General features: G+C 37.5%; 1 protein-coding gene across 2 annotated transcripts; it reads left to right on the top strand.

Annotated features, from left to right (window-relative positions):
* The first annotated feature begins 1,844 nt into the window (after positions 1–1,844).
* LOC127837778 (probable protein disulfide-isomerase A4) lies at positions 1,845–21,829 on the top strand. Of its 2 annotated transcripts, none has more exons than XR_008029464.1 (13): positions 1,845–2,165; positions 2,437–2,578; positions 3,956–4,078; positions 5,083–5,165; positions 5,935–6,073; positions 7,386–7,591; positions 12,710–12,865; positions 15,806–15,954; positions 17,066–17,228; positions 19,058–19,229; positions 19,707–19,771; positions 20,105–20,609; positions 20,703–21,829. XR_008029464.1 is itself a non-coding variant. In XM_052365149.1 (13 exons), the coding sequence occupies exons 1-12, from the start codon at positions 2,030–2,032 to the stop codon at positions 20,518–20,520; spliced, it is 1,950 nt and encodes a 649-aa protein (XP_052221109.1). In that variant the 5' UTR covers positions 1,846–2,029; the 3' UTR covers positions 20,521–20,522; positions 20,616–21,828. The 2 variants fall into 2 exon arrangements, 1 of the variants encoding a protein (XP_052221109.1); XM_052365149.1 differs by having other exon boundaries at positions 1,846–2,165; positions 20,105–20,522; positions 20,616–21,828.
* The last annotated feature ends 642 nt before the right edge of the window (positions 21,830–22,471 follow it).

Raw genomic sequence — 22,471 nt, 5'->3', positions numbered from 1 at the left:
CATTAAAGCTCATATCAAGCCCGTAAGGTCTATTTGGAAGTGCATTAAATTGAAAGTAAAAAGTACGGGAAAAGTCAACTTTTTATTAACGAGCAACTTAGTAGATTTCCCCTGAAGAAGCACGCATCCTTGCATATTTAGAAACTTATCAATTAATAAATCGTTATTTCATTGTTTTCAAGTTCAATGCGTAATTTAGTATTTTGGTCCGTGTCCACGAAGGCTTAGGCTTGAATTTCCTGGCCACTCCATGCCATATGGTAATTTATTCCTGAGAATATATTCATCTTTACTCTTTTCACTCAGCTGTTGTACACAAAGTTTACTGCATTACTTGGAACGTTTTCTGTACTGCGACCCATCGGGCTGCTTGTACACCGAGACAATACATGGAATTCAATGTGAATCAAAAAGAGAGCGAGTAAATTAGGGCTTAAAGTTAAGTTGTTGTTGTTGTTTTTAAAACTAGGGCTAAACTGGACTTTCTTCTATACTAAAACGTCCAAACAATGTATGTACATGAGTGCATACAATCTAGGTTAATTTTGGTTGACATAAGCAAATCAGTACGCGCTGCCGAAGGTTTCCCAGCCATATTGTCTCAAACGGTATAAGCATTGCGTGCTTTTGTCGAACAACTCGTTAAACAGATGCGTTCGAACACGACGCAGTAGCTGGAATCGGAATAAGAATTCCGTTGCTAGAAGATCACCAAGTTTGTTTCCGATGGTTTGTATATTTTCTTGTACTTTGCATATCATCATGAAAACATCTTTGTACCACGCTAGACCCCAGATGCTAGATCAATTTGTCACCTTTAAAGATACTTCCTTCATAACAAATTGCAGTTAGAAAGGCTACCGGGTATATGTTGTCCACGAGCGTGCACGACAGTAGAATGGTTAAAATATTCTACTTCATTTCTAGTACATGTTCATGATGCTATTGCACTAAATCTTTAGTTTATGCAGAGCGCTTCAGTTGCAACGCGCTCGCATGTACAAGAACATACTCAAAATCACCCGTGTTATTTCTTAAAAGTTTACACAGTATTTGTAAAAAAATAATGCAAGACATGTACATTTCCAGAAAGGAAATTCATTTCTGCGTTGAATAAGACCGAGATCGTGAAAATCGCTGCAAAATTGATGAAGAAATGGCTGTTCAAAGCGATGCATCATGTTTTCGGGTGATTTCGAGTTAAATACCTTGTTATATATATATTTGATAGTGATTTTTTTTCCAGAAAAGTTGATTTTTCGTTATAATATGATTATTTATCATTCAAAATGATGTTTTCACTAATTAATATTATAGCCACACGCTAATCACCTGTGGGTTGAATGTATATACGTACCGTAATCGCGAGCCAAACAGTTCCTTTGTGTGCATGGTATGATACAATTAAGCAAATATGATCGAAAACCTGGATTACCAAAATAATGTTTAGGATTGGCATTAAGCTAGCTCGGTAAGGTAAGTGGAATATATTTTTTGTGTCGACTCTGAACCTTTCCGCCTGCTATATTCGGTCATCATTGCTAACTTAACGTCTCAGTTTGTTAACAATATTGCACGGAAGTTTTTGCCCTTGCCCAGGGACCTATACAAACAAACATATGCCCATTTCTTGCTGTAATTGAACATTTAAATGTGTGTGCGTGTACAAACCGCTGTGCCAACCGGACATCACCTATTTCCTTTATTTATTATGGACTATCTAATGTGTGCATTCATTGTTTCATTCGTTGTTTTGTTATTATTACACGTGTAAAATTATTCTCGCCGCACATTGGCCCTCACGGGAACCTGGCACGTTTTGATTGGCTCTTGGAATCTCTACGTGTACTGAAAATAGTCCACAATAAGTGTTTACATTGAGGAAATGTGTATCTTAACCATGAACAATATATAAAATGTATATATTTACAAGAATTTTGAGCTTTGTTGATCGAATTTAACTTTCGAAATTTTTTAATTTATTCAAAAACTTTGGCACTATATTTTAGTGTTTTAGTATCCGGTGTATATGTTGTACGGTCACAGGTTGTGCTTGACGGCCAGTAAAATGAAACTTCAATATCGTAATTTCTATGTATTTTCGTTGTTTTTGTTGTTGACAACAGGAATAACATTTGCTGATGATGCAGAAGAATCGCCTGAAGGTATGCATTTACTTAATATTTATCAAATGGTAGTTACTGCAGTGTGTTAATTATGGCTGCTATCCGAACAACTATACAAATTGAATTTGAACAGGAATATCTGTTTTCATATAATTGTAACGAAAGTTTGGTTTTCTACTCACAACCGGAGAATGCAAAAGTAGTGTTTACCTGTAATAGTAATGTGGCTAAATATTGAGAATTTAGAGTAAAGTCTAAATCTTAGAATGTTGTTTTCATTTAGTTATTGTGTTTCTTTTACTAATTTCAGAGAATATTGTTCATGGAGAGGAGAGACCTGGTGAGGGCAGTGCAGTGAGAGAGGAGGGAGGGGTCCTGGTCCTCACTGATGACAACTTTGACAAAGTGGTTGACAAACATGACCATGTGCTCGTGGAGTTCTATGCTCCTTGGTATGTAGCTTAGTTTGCTTGGGAAGAAGTTTGATAAGTTTGATTTCAAATCAGCAAAACAGGCAATCAGATTTAATATCAAGCGCACATTGTAGTGTTCATGTTTTGTTCTACTTAATTACATGGTTGCAATCACTTTGCAGTATTTACTATAAAAATGCTGTAAGAAAACTAAAACTGTTGATGAAATCAAGTCTAAGTCACTTTTAAACCAGACAAGACCCCTGAAATGTTGAAACTTTTATTGACCAGTTTTAACCTTGGCCACATTTACAATATTATGACCTGGTGATAATGTTATGTTCAAGCAGTGCCCCAGATAATTATTTGGGGAATAGGGTTTTCACCCATTGATTTTGAAAAATAGGGTGATTTCATTCTTGAAATAGGGTGAAATTAGATATTAAAATGCATACCGTAAAATCATTGCCGCTTTCTTCTGTTGAAGCTAGACACTAGTTTTGATTCAATAAAACTGTAAACTAGTATCATTAACTTTAATAAACTGATGTTTCATAACATCTTTAATCCTTAAAACTGTCCATAATAAAAACTTTTAACTTAAAAAAAAAAAGATAACACAAATAATTCGGCACTTATTGGCGTTTGCTTTCTTGGTTCGAAAACGTTTGCGATCGACTGATATTTTGGTGCAACAATTGCGGACATCTTTCAACCTCTCTTAGACTTTTTTATTTTGCATCGTAATAGAAGCTGAAAATTCAGACGCTTTACAAAGACATGCACAATGACGACAGATTAAGTAAGATTTAAAACGCATGTATGTCGTCGTAAATAATTTGGTCAGACGCTTTATTTAACAATGAAATCTAGTCCACAAGTAGCAATATCAACATAATGTTCAATTAACGACCAGTAAATTAAAAAGACCCAAAGTCGCATTTTGAAGATATCACAACGCAAATTTTCCCAATTTAAGGACTAATGTGCTATTTTTTCCCCATTATATCTTTACTTTTTCTTTTTGAGCCAAAAAAAAGCTGGATTCATCAGTCCAGGTATTTACTTATAAGGGATACAGTGGCCAGCTACACACCTGCATATATATTACACACACTGTCAGGGCAAAAACACCAACTTTGGGGAAAGGGCCACAGCCTCTTTTTCGGGGGAAAGAAAGATAAAATTTTCTGGCTTTGGGGAATGAAACATACTGAGGTAGATTGTAAATTTAGAGAAAAATGCATGATTTAAAAGAAATTTCTGTAGGGGAAAGGGTCATTTTGGTTAAGGGGAAGAAAAAGAGGCCGCTTGCGAAGAAGGTTTTTTGGCCCTGACTGTACAGTTAACATAATTTGAATCCTTATAGATAACTGATCTATGGGCACTATTTCACATTTTCTGACGTCCTTACAGGTGTGGCCACTGTAAGAGCCTCGCTCCGGAATACGAGAAAGCAGCTGAACGTCTGAAGGAGGCCACACCACCTGTGCCACTTTGTAAAGTGGATGCCACAGTCAACGAGGAGGTAGCAAAGAGGTGGGTATAAATTTGCTATCAAATACTGCAATGTGGCTACTCTATAGGTGTACAAATACTTCAATGTGGTAACTCAATAGGCATACAAAACTGCAATTTAGGCACTCAATAGGCTTACATATACTGCCTTGCCGAAACGCAATACGCATACAAATACTAAAATGTGGGTACTCAATAGGTGTAAAAATGCTGCAATGTGGATACTCCATAGGTGTACAAATACTTCAATGTGGTTACTCAATTATCTGACAAAAGGCTTACAAGAACAGCAATTTGGGCACTCAGTAGGTGTACAAATAATGTAGTGTGGATACTCTATACTATAGGTGTACAAATACTGCAATGTTTGTACTCAATAGGTGTACAAATGCTGCAATGTTGGTACTCAACAGGTGTACAAATACTGCAATGTTGGTACTCAACAGGTGTACAAATGCTGAAATGTTGGTACTCAACAGGTGTTCAAATGCTGCAATGTTGGTACTCAACAGGTGTACAAATGCTGAAATGTTGGTACTCAACAGGTGTTCAAATGCTGCAATGTTGGTACTCAACAGGTGTACAAAAAATGCTGAAATGTGGCTACTCAATAGGTGTGCAAATACTGAAGTGTTAAAAACTAAATTGTTGGGAAAGTAATGCTGTTATTTCTAATAATGTCCTCCTGCTACCTTCCTTAGCTAGGTGGATGCTGTAATAATGGTACAGTTATTTCCAACCAAACTTCATTCTATTTCCTAAATACAAACTAAATGTGTATTGCATAATGTTAACACAATAGTATACATTTTTGCGTAAATGTCTTTCTCAAATTTGTTATTTTTATCAGCTAGATTTTTTGTTTCAAAGGAATATCAATGGGATGAGCATTTATTAATTTTAACAACCAATAATTAAATCTGACCTTACTTTTTGATAAATATGATTCAGTTATAAAAATGTAATTATCAAGTGGGGCATAACTTTATGTCACCTGTTCTTCACTATGTTTATTTGTACTTCAGGTTTGAGGTGACTGGCTACCCGACCCTGAAGTTCAAGAAGGATGGAGCATGGACAGAGTATGATGGACCCAGGGAGGCTGATGGTAGGCATACAGGAGTTTACCTGGCAATTTTAGAAAAGGGGTCTGGTCCAATAAATGATGTTTTAATGGACACAATTTTATCACCTTGGACTTGGACTAAATATTTGTTGGTATTTACTCTTTTATTTTAGAACAATCCTGAGCATAACACTTTCATAAGCATAATATTGACTTTTGAATATTGAAGGCATGTTGTCATAATCACGAATAATATGTAGCTTTGTTGCAACATCAACTTCTCCGTGTATTGTGTTTTAATTAAGAAGGAAATCGGTATTGATCCTGATTGGTCAATATTGTATTGTTGGTTTGATCATGTTAGATCATGTCACTTTTTTTAAGTCTCGTATCCAGTATTCTACAGTTTGGAAGGGCCAAACTGCGCCACTTGTAACACAACACGGGGCCATCGTATTTTAGAGTTACTACTTTAAATCTGGACCATTGAACGCATGATTTGAACATAAAGTATAAAGTCAAGGAAGTTTAAAGGAAAGGTCTTTGTTCTTAAATGGAAAATAAAAATATTAAAATTAAGAAAAAATACTTTTGGGTTGTGATTTAAAAGGGTGCTTTTTTTTAAGCATAAAAAACCTGGCCTAGGAGCTCTTTGCTGTATTTCTTAAAGATCTTTATTTAATGCTATTTGTTGTATGTACTTGTAGTTACAGAAATTGATCATATTTTTACATTTATGAGAGATTCTTTTTGTATACCTTGATATGCTCAAATGTGTTAATATTAATGTGTGGGGTATTTTTCTCACCAGGTATTGTTAAGTGGGTGTCTGAAAAGACAGACCCGAACTACAAGCCACCTCCTGAGGCTGTCGTCACGGTAACCAAGGACAACTTTGAAGAGTTCATCAACAGCCAGGAGCTGGTTTTGGTGGAGTTTTACGCTCCCTGGTAGGTGGAGGAATACCTAGCACACATGCTATCAGTGTTCCTGATTGGTTTTAATGATAACATTATTATTATAATACAAGAAAATATTTGAAGTTGCAATAAATTGAATACATTTTCACTGTGAAGCTAGTTTTATTAATTAAAGAAAGAATGTTTACAAATATGACATAGACTACATTGAAACTATGCAACAGGGATATGACTGCTTGCGCTTTAGTTCCCTTTTGAAAAATTAGCACCCTGTATATACAAATCTTAGCTGAAGCACTGTGCAATCACATACTCTGCAATCACATATTGTTTTTTATTAAAAAAAATATTTGAATTCCAATAAATAATTAGAATATCAAAACTTTTGTTATATAGTTCTACTAATTATTTGTTTTTCTATTACTTAACTTGATTGTCATTGTGTAAAATACCAGTTGACCAAATAGTTCACAGTAAATGGTAACCTTAAACAGTAACACGAAATAAATTTATTGAGATCTTTGGTATGTAAATTTGGTATGAAATAGGAGTTTTTTTAGTAGTTAATTTACATAAGATAATATAATATGCTTTGAACCAGGTACATGTTTTGCGTTAACCTTTAAAGCTTGGAAGCATAGTGAAAATTGCTGTATGCAACCAGCGTAAAAACCATGCCAGCCAGTGTGTAACTCGCAGTCTGTTCAAGTTTTCTGCTGTTTGCTGCTCATCAATACCTCAGGGTTGGAAATGAAGCTTTTAAAACTTGAAATCTAGCAAGAAAGGTCTTAAATTTAATTAGATTTTCTAAGTCAAAGTGCATATCTGAGTGCTAAAGGGTTAAGATAACAGAACAAAACTGTTCATTTTTACTTAAGCACGTTAAGCTCATCATCATTAACATACATGTACAGCATGCGTTTGAAGTTAATACAAAACACACATCATGTTGAAGAAAGATCAATTTACATGAACAAGACATAAACATGTTTTTGTGAGAATGTTAAATGGATGAGGTTAATACAGAGTGACCACATTATGGAAGAATATAATTAATTCAAACTACATCTATAAGAATTGTTTGTATATATTTAACCCATTTATGCCTAGGGTCTACAAAAAAGGTCTTTGCAATCAGCGTAGACCCAGATGAGACGCCTCACAATGCAGCATCTCATCTGGGTCTGCGCTGTTTGCTTAAAGGAATTTATGTAAGAAATATTCTAAATAAAGAAATAAATATACTAGACATCCCTAATTTTGGAAATAAATTGATCCAATTTAAAAGAATGGGAGAGTCCACTCGGCATAAATGGGTTAATACTTGAACCGCTCTGTCCAGGTGTGGCCACTGCAAGAGTCTGGCCCCTGAGTATGAGAAGGCTGCCCAGTCGCTGAAGTACCATGACCCGCCCATCCCCCTGGGCAAGGTCGATGCTACCGTGGAGACGGAGCTGGCACAGAGGTTTGACGTGTCCGGGTACCCAACACTGAAGATGTTCCGCAGGGGCAAGCCCCAGGAGTACAAGGGGGGCCGGGACCAGTTCGGTAAGGGCTCTGGGGCTGAGTCTAGCATGGTTGACCAGGGCCTTTTCTCATTATTCCGCCCCTGACTTTGTGACAAAATGAGTTTCAAACTTTTACAAAATTGTGAAAAATTAGTCGCACATTTTAAAATTGTGAAAAATTGAGAAACACATTTCTGAAAGTTGATTTTCTTAAAATTGCAAGAAACTGCCATTTCTTAAGAAGGAAAAATAGCCCTGTTGACAACATGTTTACTCTAAAGTAACAAGTTGTTTCAGTGAAAAAGTGAAAATAATATATAATTTGGCTGTTTGAAACATTGAAATACCAATTTGTATCTTTAATATTTCCCAATCAACCACAGAAAAGCATTTAGTACATTATACATTCTAAATGATAAAAAATGTACTTTTGTTATGTTATAAATCTCACAAGTATCATGAATTCAAACAATCTAAACAAGAAACTGTTGGAGACGGGTGATGCTCCCCAAAGGTTTTTTTTGTCACAATATTGCACTATATATTCAGATAAAAGGAAACGTCTTGAGGGCACAGTAGTTGGGGGGACAAGAATATTTTTATATAAAATTTCAAAGGGCCATTACTCTGTGAAAAATCATCTGACCAGAACCCACTGATAATATGCACATCTCCTCTTGGTAGTGAAGCTTCCTATAAAGTTTCATTGAATTCCAGTCATTAGTTGCTGAAAATAGCCTGGACAAGAATTGCACTATATGTATAGTTAATGGAAATTTCAATTGGCCATAACTCTGTGAAAAATCATCCGACCAGAACCCGCTGATAATGTGCACATCTCCTCTAGGTAGTGAAGCTTCCCATAAAGTTTCATTTAATTCCGGTCATAAGTTGATGAGAAATAGCCCGGACAAGAATTGCACTATATGTACAGTTAATGGAAAATTTCAAAGGGCCATAACTCTGTGAAAAATCATCCGACCAGAACCCGCTGATAAAATGCACATCTCCTCTTGGTAGTGAAGCTTCCCATAAAGTTTCATTGAATTCCGGTCATTAGTTGCTGAGAAATAGCCTAGACAAGAATTGCACTATATGTACAGTTAATGGAAATTTCAATTGGCCATAACTCTGTGAAAAATCATCTGACCAGAACCCGCTGATAATGTGCACATCTCCTCTAGGTAGTGAAGCTTCCCATAAAGTTTCATTTAATTCCGGTCATTAGTTGCTGAGAAATAGCCCGGACAAGAATTGCACTATATGTACAGTTAGTGGAAAATTTCAAAGAGCCATAACTCTGTGAAAAATCATCCGACCAGAACCCACTGATAATATGCACATCTCCTCTTGGTAGTGAAGCTTCCCATAAAGTTTCATTGAATTCCGGTCATTAGTTGCTGAGAAATAGCCCGGACAAGAATTGCACTATATGTACAGTTAATGGAAAATTTCAAAGGGCCATAACTCTGTGAAAAATCATCCGACCAAAACCCGCTGATAAAATGCACATCTCCTCTTGGTAGTGAAGCTTTCCATAAAGTTTCATTGAATTCCGGTCATTAGTTGCTTAGAAATAGCCCGGACAAGAATTGCACTATATGTACAGTTAATGGAAAATTTCAAAGGGCAATAACTCTGTGAAAAATCATCCCACCAGAACCCGCTAATAAAATGCACATCTCCTCTTGGTAGTGAAGCTTTCCATATAGTTTCATGAATTCCGGTCATTAGTTGCTGAGAAATAGCCCGGACAAAAATTGTGCACGGACGGACACACAAACGGACGGACAGACGAAGCGGCGACTGGAAGAAACAAAGGTCCACAATTTATTCATATAAAAAAACAACCTGGGCTTTTAAAAAAGAGAGCAAGAAAATGCAAATCTTTGACTACATGCCCTATTCTCCCATCCCCAGCCATCATTGACTACATGTCCTATTCACCCATCCCCAGGTATCGTTGACTACATGTCCTATTTCCCCATCCCCAGGTATAGTTGACTACATGTCCTATTCCCCATCCCAGGTATCGTTGACTACATGTCCTATTTCCCCATCCCCAGGTATAGTTGACTACATGTCCTATTCCCCATCCCCAGGTATCGTTGACTACATGTCCTATTCCCCCATACCCAGGTATAGTTGACTACATGTCCTATTCCCAATCCCCAGGTATAGTTGACTACATGTCCTATTCCCCCATCCCCAGGTATAGTTGACTACATGTCCTATTCCCCATCCCCAGGTATAGTTGACTACATGTCCTATTCCCCATCCCAAGGTATAGTTGACTATAGGGCTGTCACGATACGCCGTGAGCGTACCGCGGTATATCGTGGTACGGCAACACTGTATCGCGGTACGTACCGCGATATTTTACAGAATATGTATCTGTGAAGAAAACAGCAGAATAACAAGTTTTACAAACTTTATAAAACTCAATAATCAGAAAAAACTGGTATCATAGTATGACTAGAAACTGTAAAAGAAACTGTAATAAACTTGATAGAAGTAGTCATTGTTATTGTTCGCGTCTTTTTCTAAAATGTCCGCCATGTTGTTAACAATAGCTGTGACTACGATCTGTGCAAATCGAACGCTTCAAGGGCATGTTCAAAATGCGGAGTCAGCGGGCCCAGTATTGAAAATCCGTAGCGTTCTGACTCTTCCTCGACTTATTCAGAATCTTAAGATAACATGATTCGGAAGTGCCATGCTTTGAACGATCGTATACTAAAGAAAGAAAATAAGAAATCGAATAAACATCTTTTGGATAATTATGAACTTATTTGCAAATGAAATCTGTCCCTAATTCCAAAAAAGGTACGGACCCATACATCGCCGAATTTTAAACGTGAAAGTTAAACATCTACAAGTGGAAGCGCTTGCTTGACCTGGATATTAACGGATTATTTATTTAGCCCTTTTGAATCGCTTCTACATTTTTCAAAACGATATCTATATCAAAATAATTATGTAATGTATTTATATCTGTGCTAAAAAAACCGGTGCGGCAACGCCGTACCGCGGTGCGATTTTTTTCACGACATGCACCGCGATATACCGGTATACCGGTGAATCGTGACAGCCCTAGTTGACTACATGTCCTATTACCCCATCCCCAGGTATAGTTGACTACATGTCCTATTCCCCATCCCCAGGTATAGTTGACTACATGTCCTATTCCCCCATCCCCAGGTATAGTTGACTACATGTCCTATTCCCCATCCCCAGGTATAGTTGACTACATGTCTTATTCCCCCATCCCCAGGTATTGTTGACTACATGTCCTATTACCCCATCCCCAGGTATAGTTGACTACATGTCCTATTTCCCCATCCCCAGGTATTGTTGACTACATGTCCTATTCCCCCATCCCCAGGTATAGTTGACTACATGTCCTATTCCCCATCTCCAGGTATAGTTGACAACATGTCCTATTCCCCCATCCCCAGGTATCTTTGACTACATGTCCTATTCCCCCATCCCCAGGTATAGTTGACTACATGTCCTATTCTCCCATCCCCAGGTATTGTTGACTACATGCCCTATTCTCCCATCCCCAGGTATTGTTGACTACATGCCCTATTCTCCCATCCCCAGGTATCATTGACTACATGTCCTATTTCCCCATCCCCAGGTATCGTTGACTACATGTCCTATTCCCCCATCCCCAGGTAAAGTTGACTACATGCCCTATTCCCCCATCCCCAGGTATCGTTGACTACATGTCCTATTCCCCCATCCCCAGGTATCGTTGACTACATGTCCTATTTCCCAATCTCCAGGTATCGTTGATTACATGTCCTATTCCCCCATCCCCAGGTATAGTTGACTACATGTCCTATTCTCCCATCCCCAGGTATCATTGACTACATGTCCTATTCTCCCATTCCCAGGTATTGTTGACTACATGTCCTATTTTCCCATCCCCAGGTATCGTTGACTACATATCCTATTCTCCCATCCCCAGGTATCGTCGACTACATGTCCTATTCACCCATCCCCAGGTATAGTTGACTACATGTCCTTTTCTCCCATCCCCAGGTATAGTTGACTACATGCCCTATTCTCCCATCCCCAGGTATCATTGACTACATGTCCTATTTCCCCATCCCCAGGTATCGTTGACTACATGTCCTATTCCCCCATCCCCAGGTAAAGTTGACTACATGCCCTATTCCCCCATCCCCAGGTATCGTTGACTACATGTCCTATTCCCCCATCCCCAGGTATCGTTGACTACATGTCCTATTTCCCAATCTCCAGGTATCGTTGATTACATGTCCTATTCCCCCATCCCCAGGTATAGTTGACTACATGTCCTATTCTCCCATCCCCAGGTATCATTGACTACATGTCCTATTCTCCCATCCCCAGGTATTGTTGACTACATGTCCTATTTTCCCATCCCCAGGTATCGTTGACTACATATCCTATTCTCCCATCCCCAGGTATCGTCGACTACATGTCCTATTCACCCATCCCCAGGTATAGTTGACTACATGTCCTATTCTCCCATCCCCAGGTATAGTTGACTACATGTCCTATTCCCCCATCCCCAGGTATCGTTGACTACATGTCCTATTCCCCCATCCCCAGGTAAAGTTGACTACATGCCCTATTCCCCCATCCCCAGGTATCGTTGACTACATGTCCTATTCCCCCATCCCCAGGTATCGTTGACTACATGTCCTATTTCCCCATCTCCAGGTATCATTGATTACATGTCCTATTCCCCCATCCCCAGGTATAGTTGACTACATGTCCTATTCCCCCATCCCCAGGTATAGTTGACTACAATTCCTATTCCCCATCCCCAGGTATCGTTGACTACATGTCCTATTTCCCCATCTCCAGGTATCGTTGATTACATGTCCTATTCCCCCATCCCCAGGTATAGTTGACTACATGTCCTATTCCCCCATCCCCAGGTATAGTTGACTACATGTCCTATTCCCCCATCCCCAGGTATCGTTGACTACATGCCCTATTCCCCCATCCCAGGTATCATTGACTACATGTCCTTATTCCCCCATCCCCAGATATTGTTGACTACAGGTCCTATTCCCCCATCCCCAGATATAATTGACTACATGCCCTATTCCCTCATCCCCAAGTATCTTTGACTACATGCCCTATTCCCCCATCCCAGGTATAGTTGACTACATGCACAAGCAGTCTGGAGAGGCAGCCAAGCTCTTGTCCACCCTGGAGGCAGTCAAGAAGCTACAGGACACAGAGCAACCCACTGTTGTAGGCTTCTTTGACAACCTTGAGGACGCCAAACTCAGGCTATACATGGATGTCGGTATGGATCTGTGTCACGTGTGCTTAGATTATATTAAGTCACATGCTTGGAAAACTGGGGCTTCATGCATTTTAGTCAAGTGTTGTCCCAGATTATACTGTATGGGTCACACTTTCCGTATTAATTGTATTTTATGTTTAAAGGGAAGTCCATTCTTAAGGAAATACAGTGTAGGCTGAAAGTGTCGTACCTGCAAAGGCTAATCTGAGAAAACTTTTTGTGTGTATGCATTAAATCCTGTTTTTCTAGACAGAGGCTCTTATTGATGTGTGTATCCACATGACTGAGGCTTATTGATGTGTGTATCCACATGACAGAGGCTCTTATTGATGTGTGTAATTACATGACAGAGGCTCTTATTGATGTGTTTATCCACATGACAGAGGCTCTTATTGATGTGTGTATCCACATGACTGAGGCTATTATTGATGTGTGTAAATAACATGACAGAGGCTATTATTGATGTGTGTATCCACATGACAGAGGCTCTTATTGATGTGTGTATCCACATGACAAAGACTTATTGATGTGTGTATCCACATGACAGAGGCTCTTATTGATGTGTGTAATTACATGACAGAGGCTCTTATTGATGTATTTATCCACATGACAGAGGCTCTTATTGATGTGTGTATCCACATGACAAAGACTTATTGATGTGTGTATCCACATGACAGAGGCTATTATTGATGTGTGTATCCACATGACAAAGACTTATTGATGTGTGTATCCACATGACAGAGGCTATTATTGATGTGTGTATCCACATGACAAAGACTTATTGATGTGTGTATCCACATGACAGAGGCTCTTATTGATGTATATATCCACATGACAGAGGCTCTTATTGATGTATGTATCCACATGACAGAGGCTCTTATTGTTGTGTGTATCCACATGACAGAGGCTCTTGTTGATTTGTGTATCCACATGACAGATGCTCTTATTGTTGTGTGTATCCACATGACAGAGGCTCTTATTGATGTGTGTATCCACATGACAGATGCTCTTATTGATGTGTATATCCACATGACAGGGGCTCTTATTGATGTGTGTATCCACATGACAGAGGCTCTTATTGATGTGTGTATCCACATGACAGAGGCTCTTATTGATGTGTGTATCCAAATGACAGAGGCTCTTATTGATGTTTGTATCCACATGACAGAGGATCTTATTGATCTGTGTATCCACATGACAGAGGCTTTTATTGATGTGTGTATCCACATGACAGAGGATCTTATTGATGTGTGTATCCACATGACAGAGGCTATTATTGATGTGTGTATCCACATGACAGAGGCTCTTATTGATGTGTGTATCCACATGACAGAGGCTCTTATTGATGTGTGTATCCACATGACAGAGGCTCTTTTTGATGTGTGTATCCACATGACAGAGACTCTTATTGATGTGTGTATCCACATGACAGAGGCTCTAATTGATGTGTGTATCCACATGTCAGAGGCTCTTATTGATGTGTGTATCCACATGACAGAGGCTCTTATTGATGTGTGTATCCACATGACAGAGGCTCTTATTGATGCATGTATCCACATGACAGAGGCTCTTATTGATGTGTGTATCCACATGACAGAGGCTATTATTGATGTGTGTATCCACATGACAGAGGCTCTTATTGATGTGTGTATCCACATGACAGAGGCTATTATTGATGTGTGTATCCACATGAAAAATTGAATGAAAGTAATCCTTTAAGTGACATGTTGTGTAAAATATCCACATAAAAGGTGTCCTCACAGTTAAGCCTGTGCTGTCCAAACAGGCTTATTATTGACGACACTTTTTGCCTAAACTGAATTTAGGACTTCTTGTTAACAAAAATTCCATAAAAACAGAAAGCGTCAACCAGGATTAGCCTGTGTGCATAGGCTAAAGACTATATGCACATGCATTTAGCTCTGTTTTCCCAGAGCAAGGCTCATATATGAGTTGTCTCAGAAAACTGGTCATCATGCATGTGTCTGAAGTGTCGTCCCAGATTAGCCTGTATATTTTTGTAAATATTTTATAAATATCATCCACGTGTGATGTACGGCTTAACATGTTTGTATTTGTGTCTTTTTCTGAGAAAATTTGGCTTAATGCATGTTTGTAAAGTTTCGTCCCAGATTAGCCTGTGCAGTCCGCACAGGCTAATCAGGGACGATACTTTCTGCTTTTATGACATTTTTTGTTTAAATGTAGTCTCTTCTTATCAAAAATCCGATTAAGGCGGAAAGTGTCGTCCCTTATTAGCCTGTGCGGACTGCACAGGCTAATCTGGGACGACACTTTACACACATGCATTATGCCCAGTTTTCTCAGAACGCAACTCATATGTATGTTTATATTGAATGAACAGATTTCAGACTTTGGATTATAGGAATCTCCCGCTTGGAAAAGTTAGCCATTGCTGGGCCTGCCTGATTCATATTATGTTAACATTATTTGTCTGATTTCAGTCTAATGTAATCATTCTAGGTTTTAAATGCTTTAGTGTAGCATCAAGTACAGGTAGAGTTTGAAGTTGAGTAATGTAAACCAGATATATCTTAAAATCAATGGACGCTTTTATGTCCTTGATGTGTCAATCTTGTAAATTTAAAGTTTTTACATTTTTGTTAATGTGATTATACACAATTCAAAAGTCTCTATGAGGGTATCAGCATATTGAACTTAACTCTGTATCTGCACGTATTTTATAAGTCTTTAGGGTAGGAGCTGAAAATGGAGGGAAAAATATTATATGAAAAATGGGGATATCATTCAAGTGATGTAATTAATAAGGGGAATGAAATTTCTATGGGTAAGTTTCCTTTTTAGGGAACATCTGCATGAATCATAAGATATTTTCTCAGGGAATGTAGTTTATTTTTGTCTACAGCTTTAGAATAAAACATGCGCTTATCATTATGTCAAGGCATTTCTTCTTTTTAGCCAATGAGAAGCGAGATGACCTCACGTTTGGCTACACTCTGTTGTCTGAGGCACGTGATTTGTACCGTGTCAATCCAGGCAGTGTTGTAATGTTTACTCCAGAGAAGTTCCACACAAAGTTTGAACCAAAGTACCATGTCTTGAAAACGGTAAGTAAGTAAGTTTAGTTAAATGTTGGATTTTGTTCAAGAGTTATTGAATAGAGAACTCTTACTTCAGATTTCATATTTGGCTACTGTTTTGGGCTTTTGTGTCCCATTTTATGTCTTGAATGCATGTCAAAAATCTGGTTAAATGATGGCAACTGTTATCCAAACAATGTTTGATACATGAAAGTTGATCCAAACAATGTCTGATACATGAAAGTTGATCCAAACAATGTCTGATACATGAAAGTTGATCCAAACAATGTCTGATACATGAAAGTTGATCCAAACAATGTCTGATACATGAAAGTTGATCCAAACAATGTCTGATACATGAAAGTTGATCCAAACAATGTCTGATACATGAAAGTTGATCCAAACAATGTCTGATACATGAAAGTTGCCTGTACCTCATCAATAATGTGACTTCACTCGATATATATTATTAACATTTGGAAGTTAATTTGCCTACAAATTGAATAATTGTTAAAAAATGTTATTGGTGTACATGATTTGTAGATAATCAACTACAATTGAACATTCTCAGAAGTGTTTAGCTTCTTTAAAACATTAAAATGTACATTAACAATTACAAAAGACCTATAAAAGGTAGGGTTTTTTTAAATAAAAATTACAGCAAAAAATCAACAACTGATAGTTTTAAACACTGGCACCTTTAAGAAAAATGTTCTATTTATAGTACACTATAAATATATACACGGTATACAACTTTCAAAATACCTGTGCAACAACATGGTCTAAGCAATAGCAAAAAAATTGCTTAACCCTTTCCCACTTTGAAGCTAAGAGAAAATGGCTATGTGCAAACAGCATAAAACCAGAACAGCCTGCGAGTCACTCGCAGTCTGTTCAGGTTTTGTGCTGTTTGCTGCTCATCAGTATCTAAGGGTTGGAAATAAAGCCTTTGAAACTTGGATCTAGTAAGAAAGGTCTTTACTCAAATGTAACTTTTCAAAGGGACTACAAATGTGTCAAAATACGTATCTAAGTGGTAAAGGGTTAAAAAAAGAATGATTACACCAAATAAACTGTGTATATTTATAGAGTATTTTCTTAGAGGTCCCTGTGGTTCTAATGGTTCTAAATGTTGCAGGCTGACAGTGACCAGGCGGCCATGTTGAAGTTCATCACAGAACACCAGACCCCCCTGGTAGGCCAGTACTCAACGCAGACGGACAAGTTCTACGCCGAGTTTAGCAAGACCTTTCTGTGTATCGCCTTTTTCACGGTTGACTGGAGCTTCGATCACAGAGATGGTATGACACTACAACACCCAGTATGATGGGCGTGGCTTACTTTTGCTCAACTGGCTCAATTAACCCCCATGTTATTAAGTGGGTTAAAATGATCCCCCCCCCCTGTAATAGAGTAAAGTGGGGTAAAATGTTACCCCCTGTTAAAGAGTTAAGTGGGGTAAACATATCCCCACTGTTATATCGTGGGGTCAAATTATCCCCTTGTTATAGAGTTAAGTGGGGTAAACTTATTTCCCCCCTGTTATAAGGTGGGGTAAATTATCCCCCTTGTTAAAGCTTAAAGTTGGCTTAAATAATCCCCCTTGTAATAGAGTAAATTGAGGTAAATTGATCACTGCTGTTTAAGAGTAAATTGGGTTAAAATATATCTACTCCTGTTTTTGAGTAAGGTGGGGTAAAGTTATTCCCCTTGTTATAGAGTTAAGTGGGGTAAAATTATCCCCATTGTAATGTGAGGTCAAATCATCCCCCGTTTGAAAGTAAAGTGGGATAATATGAAATTACGTTGTTGATAGTATGGACATTTGCCTGTCTGTCTGCCAGCACGACACAAACTTGTCCAAAGGTTCACTTTTCACAGTACAACATTTAAACTTGCAGGCCATATTTCATATGATATAAAGCTGTTCAATGTGTGATTTTCATCATCCTTTGTTTAAAATTACTGAAGTTATAATCGTTGTTTTAACTTAGGGTCTCGAGATTATTGATCTTAAGTATAAGAATATAATTTTCTGTGAAACAACATGTTCCATGGGTGTGTGTTTAATTTATATTAGTCATCTGCAAAATTATGCCCCTGTGGTAAATCATGGCCATATTCTGATTGTCACGAGCAAACTTCACTTAATACAGGAAAAACAAAACTGTATGCCATGACACTTTGTGACTATCAGGTGACCAGTTTTTCACCACAAAACAATAATACGTAACAGTTTTATTTGGAAAATTATGGCGTGTAAAAAAATCATGGAGTCTTGATATTTGGATCTTTTTAAATTTAAAAATCATGGAATCTTGAAAAATAGTTGTGAAAAGTATCCATGAATGTACATGCTAGCACATTAAAAGTATTCAAATTCATTTAAAATGTTATATCCAAAACAATAGAGATTCTTATTTTTACATAATTGTATTTTGGCAAGTAGACATAGTCTTCTAACTCACAACATGAAACATGAACATAAAAGTACCGGTGTGCATAAAAAAAGAATTTATTCGAAATTTTCTGAGTTAGCATTGATTTTCTATAAGGGTCATTTGCAGTTGATTAATTGATGCATAGAAAGAATCTTCAAAGCACTAGAAACCAAATTAGATAGTCAAACAACAAACATATTTTCCAGAATTTTGTAAGAGATGCAGCTTTTGGACAATTTTAGAGCTGCAAGGCAGGTAACAAAACATTCTACCAGACTTTTGACTGATGGGTTTATTTTGAGAAAAACATTCGCTAATAGAGATGGTTAAACAAACTGGGCAGATTGAGTTGATTTTGGACAAGTATTTTACTGTTTGGTACAATTAGAAATGGGTTAGTTCCCTGCAAATGAGTCTCTGTGATAATGGGATTTAAAGCATGTACGTAAAGTGTGGTCTAAGATGAACATGTTCAGTCCGCACAGGCTAATCAGGAACAACACTTTATGCTTACAATGGATTTTCACTGAGAAGAGACTTAGTTTAAAAGAAAATCTCTTAAAAGCAGAAAGTGTTGTACCCGATAAGCACAGGCTAATCATGGACAACACTTTATGCATAAAACCCATGTACCCCAGAGCAAGCCTCAAACAATTGTGACAACTGACCATCTTGAGTCTGTGTTACAGCCACTCAGCTGTGGCGTCACAAGGTGGCGGCAGTTGCCAAGGACAACCGCGACGTGAAGTTTGCCATTGCTAACGAGGAGGACTACATGACCGGGCTCATGAAGGAGATGGGGCTTGCGGACTCGGGCGAGGAGTTCAACATTGGGTGCTTCAAGGACTTCAGGAAGTACAGGTAGGGGGCGCTTCGGGCCAAAGTGCTAACACTTATGCTTTGAAGCAAAGGACTTTGGTGCAATTGATTGAAATTGAAATACGCTAATTGGAAATTCGCTTCAAACACTCTTTTATGCTCAGTCTGTCCAACTGATCCGTCACAGCATGGGACTAGTTAATTGGCATGCAATACAAAGGGCCAGTTACTATCAGCTCATAACAATGGACTAGGTGATTGGTGTGTGATAAACAGGGCCACCTCCTGCAAGTGACTTTGTCTCTATAATGTGATTTATTGCAGACAGGTATTATAAACACATTGGAAAATGAGCGTTGCAAGTTCCTAACAAATAAAAATAATTTTTGCCAAAATCTGAAATTCACAAATTTACGTGTCGACAAAATAGTCCACAAAATAGTCATTTTTTTTTTAAACCACGAAATTTCATGCCCTGAAATATTCAAGTGATTTTACTGTATGTGTTGATATTTCCAGGATGGAGCCCATGGACGAGTTTGATGCAGACGAGATCAACAACTTTCTGAAGAAGCTCAGAAAAGGTGTGGAGTGTTGACTCATTGGTCAAATATTACTTTGGCGCTTACACAATTCTTGAACTTCTGCAAGCAGGAGTCCAGATCTGTAGTAGACAGTGGACCATTGTAGTGCTTCTTTACTTTCCATATTCTGTTATACAAGTGCTTTTTTATAAGACAGGACTTTTGTTATATAGGCACAGAACGAAATCAAGTGTTGGTTATTCTGTATACCATATCTGGCACCTAAGATTGTATTGTGGTCCTGATCTGTATTTTAACATGTAGGCCATGGAGTATTTTTTGTCACTTTTGTTCTAAGCACTAGTTTTAATATTTTATTGGTTTTGTTTGTAGGAAAATTGGAGCCACAAATCAAATCGCAGCCGATTCCAAAGAAGAGCTCCGGACCAGTGACGGTTGTGGTGGGGAAAACGTTCGACAAGATTGTTGGCGACAAGTCGAAGGACGTGCTCATTGAAATGTATGCCCCCTGGTGTGGCCATTGTAAGAACCTGGAGCCCATCTACAAGGACCTCGCGAAGGCTTTGAAAAAGGAGAAAAATCTCGTCATTGCCAAGATGGATGCCACTGCGAACGACATTCCAGACCAGTACAAGGTTGAAGGGTTTCCCAGTATATACTATGCCCCTGCCAATAACAAGGAGAGTCCATTGAAATTTGACGGTGATCGAACAGTAGAAGGGTTCACTAAATATCTTAAGGATCACGCGACTGTGACCTTTGGGAAATCGCTAAAAGACGAGTTATAACACTCCTTCACTGATAGTACTGTCAGCTACATCGACTTGTATCTCATATTGGTGAAAGTGTGATTGGCTCTTATGCAATGCAAACAGTTTTAAACATCCCTCACTGATAGTACTGTCAGCTACATCGACTTGTATCTCATATTGGTGAAAGTGTGATTGGCTCTTACGCAATGCAAACAGTTATAAACATATTAACCCTTTCAGTGCGGGAACCGAATTTTAAAGGCCTTTGCAAACAGTTTGGATCCAGATGAGACGCCACAGAATGTGGCGTCTCATCAGGATCCAAACTGTTTGCTATTCTGATAGTATTCTATGAAAAAAATAGAAGAAAATGCTAATTTTAGAAATTCTGCAGAAGACATTTTAGCAGACGACAAATTTCCCAGCATGCAAAGGGTTAAAATGTCTGCTGCTGATTGAAGTTTATCGACTCATATTGAGATTTCTAAATGTTGTAAACCAATAAATTCGTTCATTAACCCATTTATGCCTAGTGGACTCTCCCATCCTTCTAAAATGAATCAATTTATTTCCAAAATTAGGGATGTCTAGTATATTTATTTCTATTTTAGCAGAAAGGCATAAATGGGTTAACTCTCATTGATTGCTTAGTACCAAACTTTAAGATTATATGATGTTTGTGTGTTGAAATCAAAATGCATAACTAAAAATCAATATTTGATATGATTGTGTGATTTTGTTAAATGAAAAAAATGGTTTATTAATTAATGTTGGTTGAAGGTATTTTAAATGATCAGTATTGGACACATTTAGTTTGTGTGCATGATGTATATTTGTACGTGCTCTTTACCATATATGATTATATTTGAAAAAAAGTTTAATATTTATAAAATACTGATTTGCTACGCTCAAACTGGATTCCTCTATGAAAAATTAATGGGACAAAAACAGATTTTGATAATTTGAATACATTTTTTTTAATCTTTTATTTGTACAATGAATTTTCTTGTATTATTTTGTTGTTATATTATGAATGTTTTTCATTGATAAAAATTTACAAATACCTAAAACAATTTTTTTTTCTTATACAAACGTAATTACTGGATAGTATTAATGTTGATGTTTGTTGAGGCTGACAAGTAAGTTATGTTCCAAGTATAAGTGATAAGGGGAATGTTATAGCTGCAGTGAGTGCAGCCATGTGTGACTGCAGAATCTGGCTGGACATTGTACATTGTATATATTTTTATTAATCATATTTTTGTTATTGAATGTGGGAATAGCATGGGTTGTGTCACTTTTGTGGCACCTTTATATAATAAACCTTAAAAAAACATGCTTGTTGTGTTATTAATATTTTACAAACCCTGGCTGCCGATGAGGAAATACAAAAACCAGTAACATACTAATTATATGTGTTTATTTTGTCATAACATCAATATGAAACAAATACCATATTTACAATGGAATATTTTGGTCCAATATTTATTGATCACCTGAATTGAGACATGTGATCTAGGGGTAGCCGCAGGGTCTGGCGGAGTAAGGTACGAAACGCTTGTATGCCGATATATGTATACTAGACCAAACAATGAACAGAGATGTTTTATTTTGATGTTAGAACTGAAGAATTCTTGTTGCGTAGATTAATCTTGGTTCATAAAATAAATCATCTACAACCAAAGCAATATTTTATAATAACCAATTATTATTAATAATTATATGTGCACATCCATTACATAATCAGGAAATACCTGTACTCTAATAAACTTACATAACAATACATACACTAGAGCTTTGTTGCTTTTGTGTCACAATTCATAGAAACACACTTCAATTGAAAGGTATTTCATGAAAATTTTACATAGTATGAAGATGAAAATACATGTGTAAATTATTCTTCATGTAGATTGGAATGTACATTCAACATATCGTACCAGGGTATATACATACTTTTTTATACAAAGTGAATGTTCCCAATTTTTTT

Source organism: Dreissena polymorpha, chromosome 7, assembly GCF_020536995.1.
Source record: "Dreissena polymorpha isolate Duluth1 chromosome 7, UMN_Dpol_1.0, whole genome shotgun sequence".
Taxonomy (NCBI): Eukaryota; Metazoa; Mollusca; class Bivalvia; order Myida; family Dreissenidae; genus Dreissena; species Dreissena polymorpha.
The sequence above is the reverse complement of the archived record's forward strand: the minus strand, read 5'-3'. Positions and strand labels throughout refer to the sequence as shown.

Bases quoted from the DNA above. Each gene is read 5' to 3' on its own strand.
- LOC127837778 (XM_052365149.1), top strand. From the start codon at position 2,030: ATGTTGTACGGTCACAGGTTGTGCTTGACGGCCAGTAAAATGAAACTT. The intron at 4,079-5,082 runs GTGGGTATAAAT...TTTGTACTTCAG, and splicing joins AACGAGGAGGTAGCAAAGAG to GTTTGAGGTGACTGGCTACC. The intron at 5,166-5,934 runs GTAGGCATACAG...TTTTCTCACCAG, and splicing joins TGGACCCAGGGAGGCTGATG to GTATTGTTAAGTGGGTGTCT.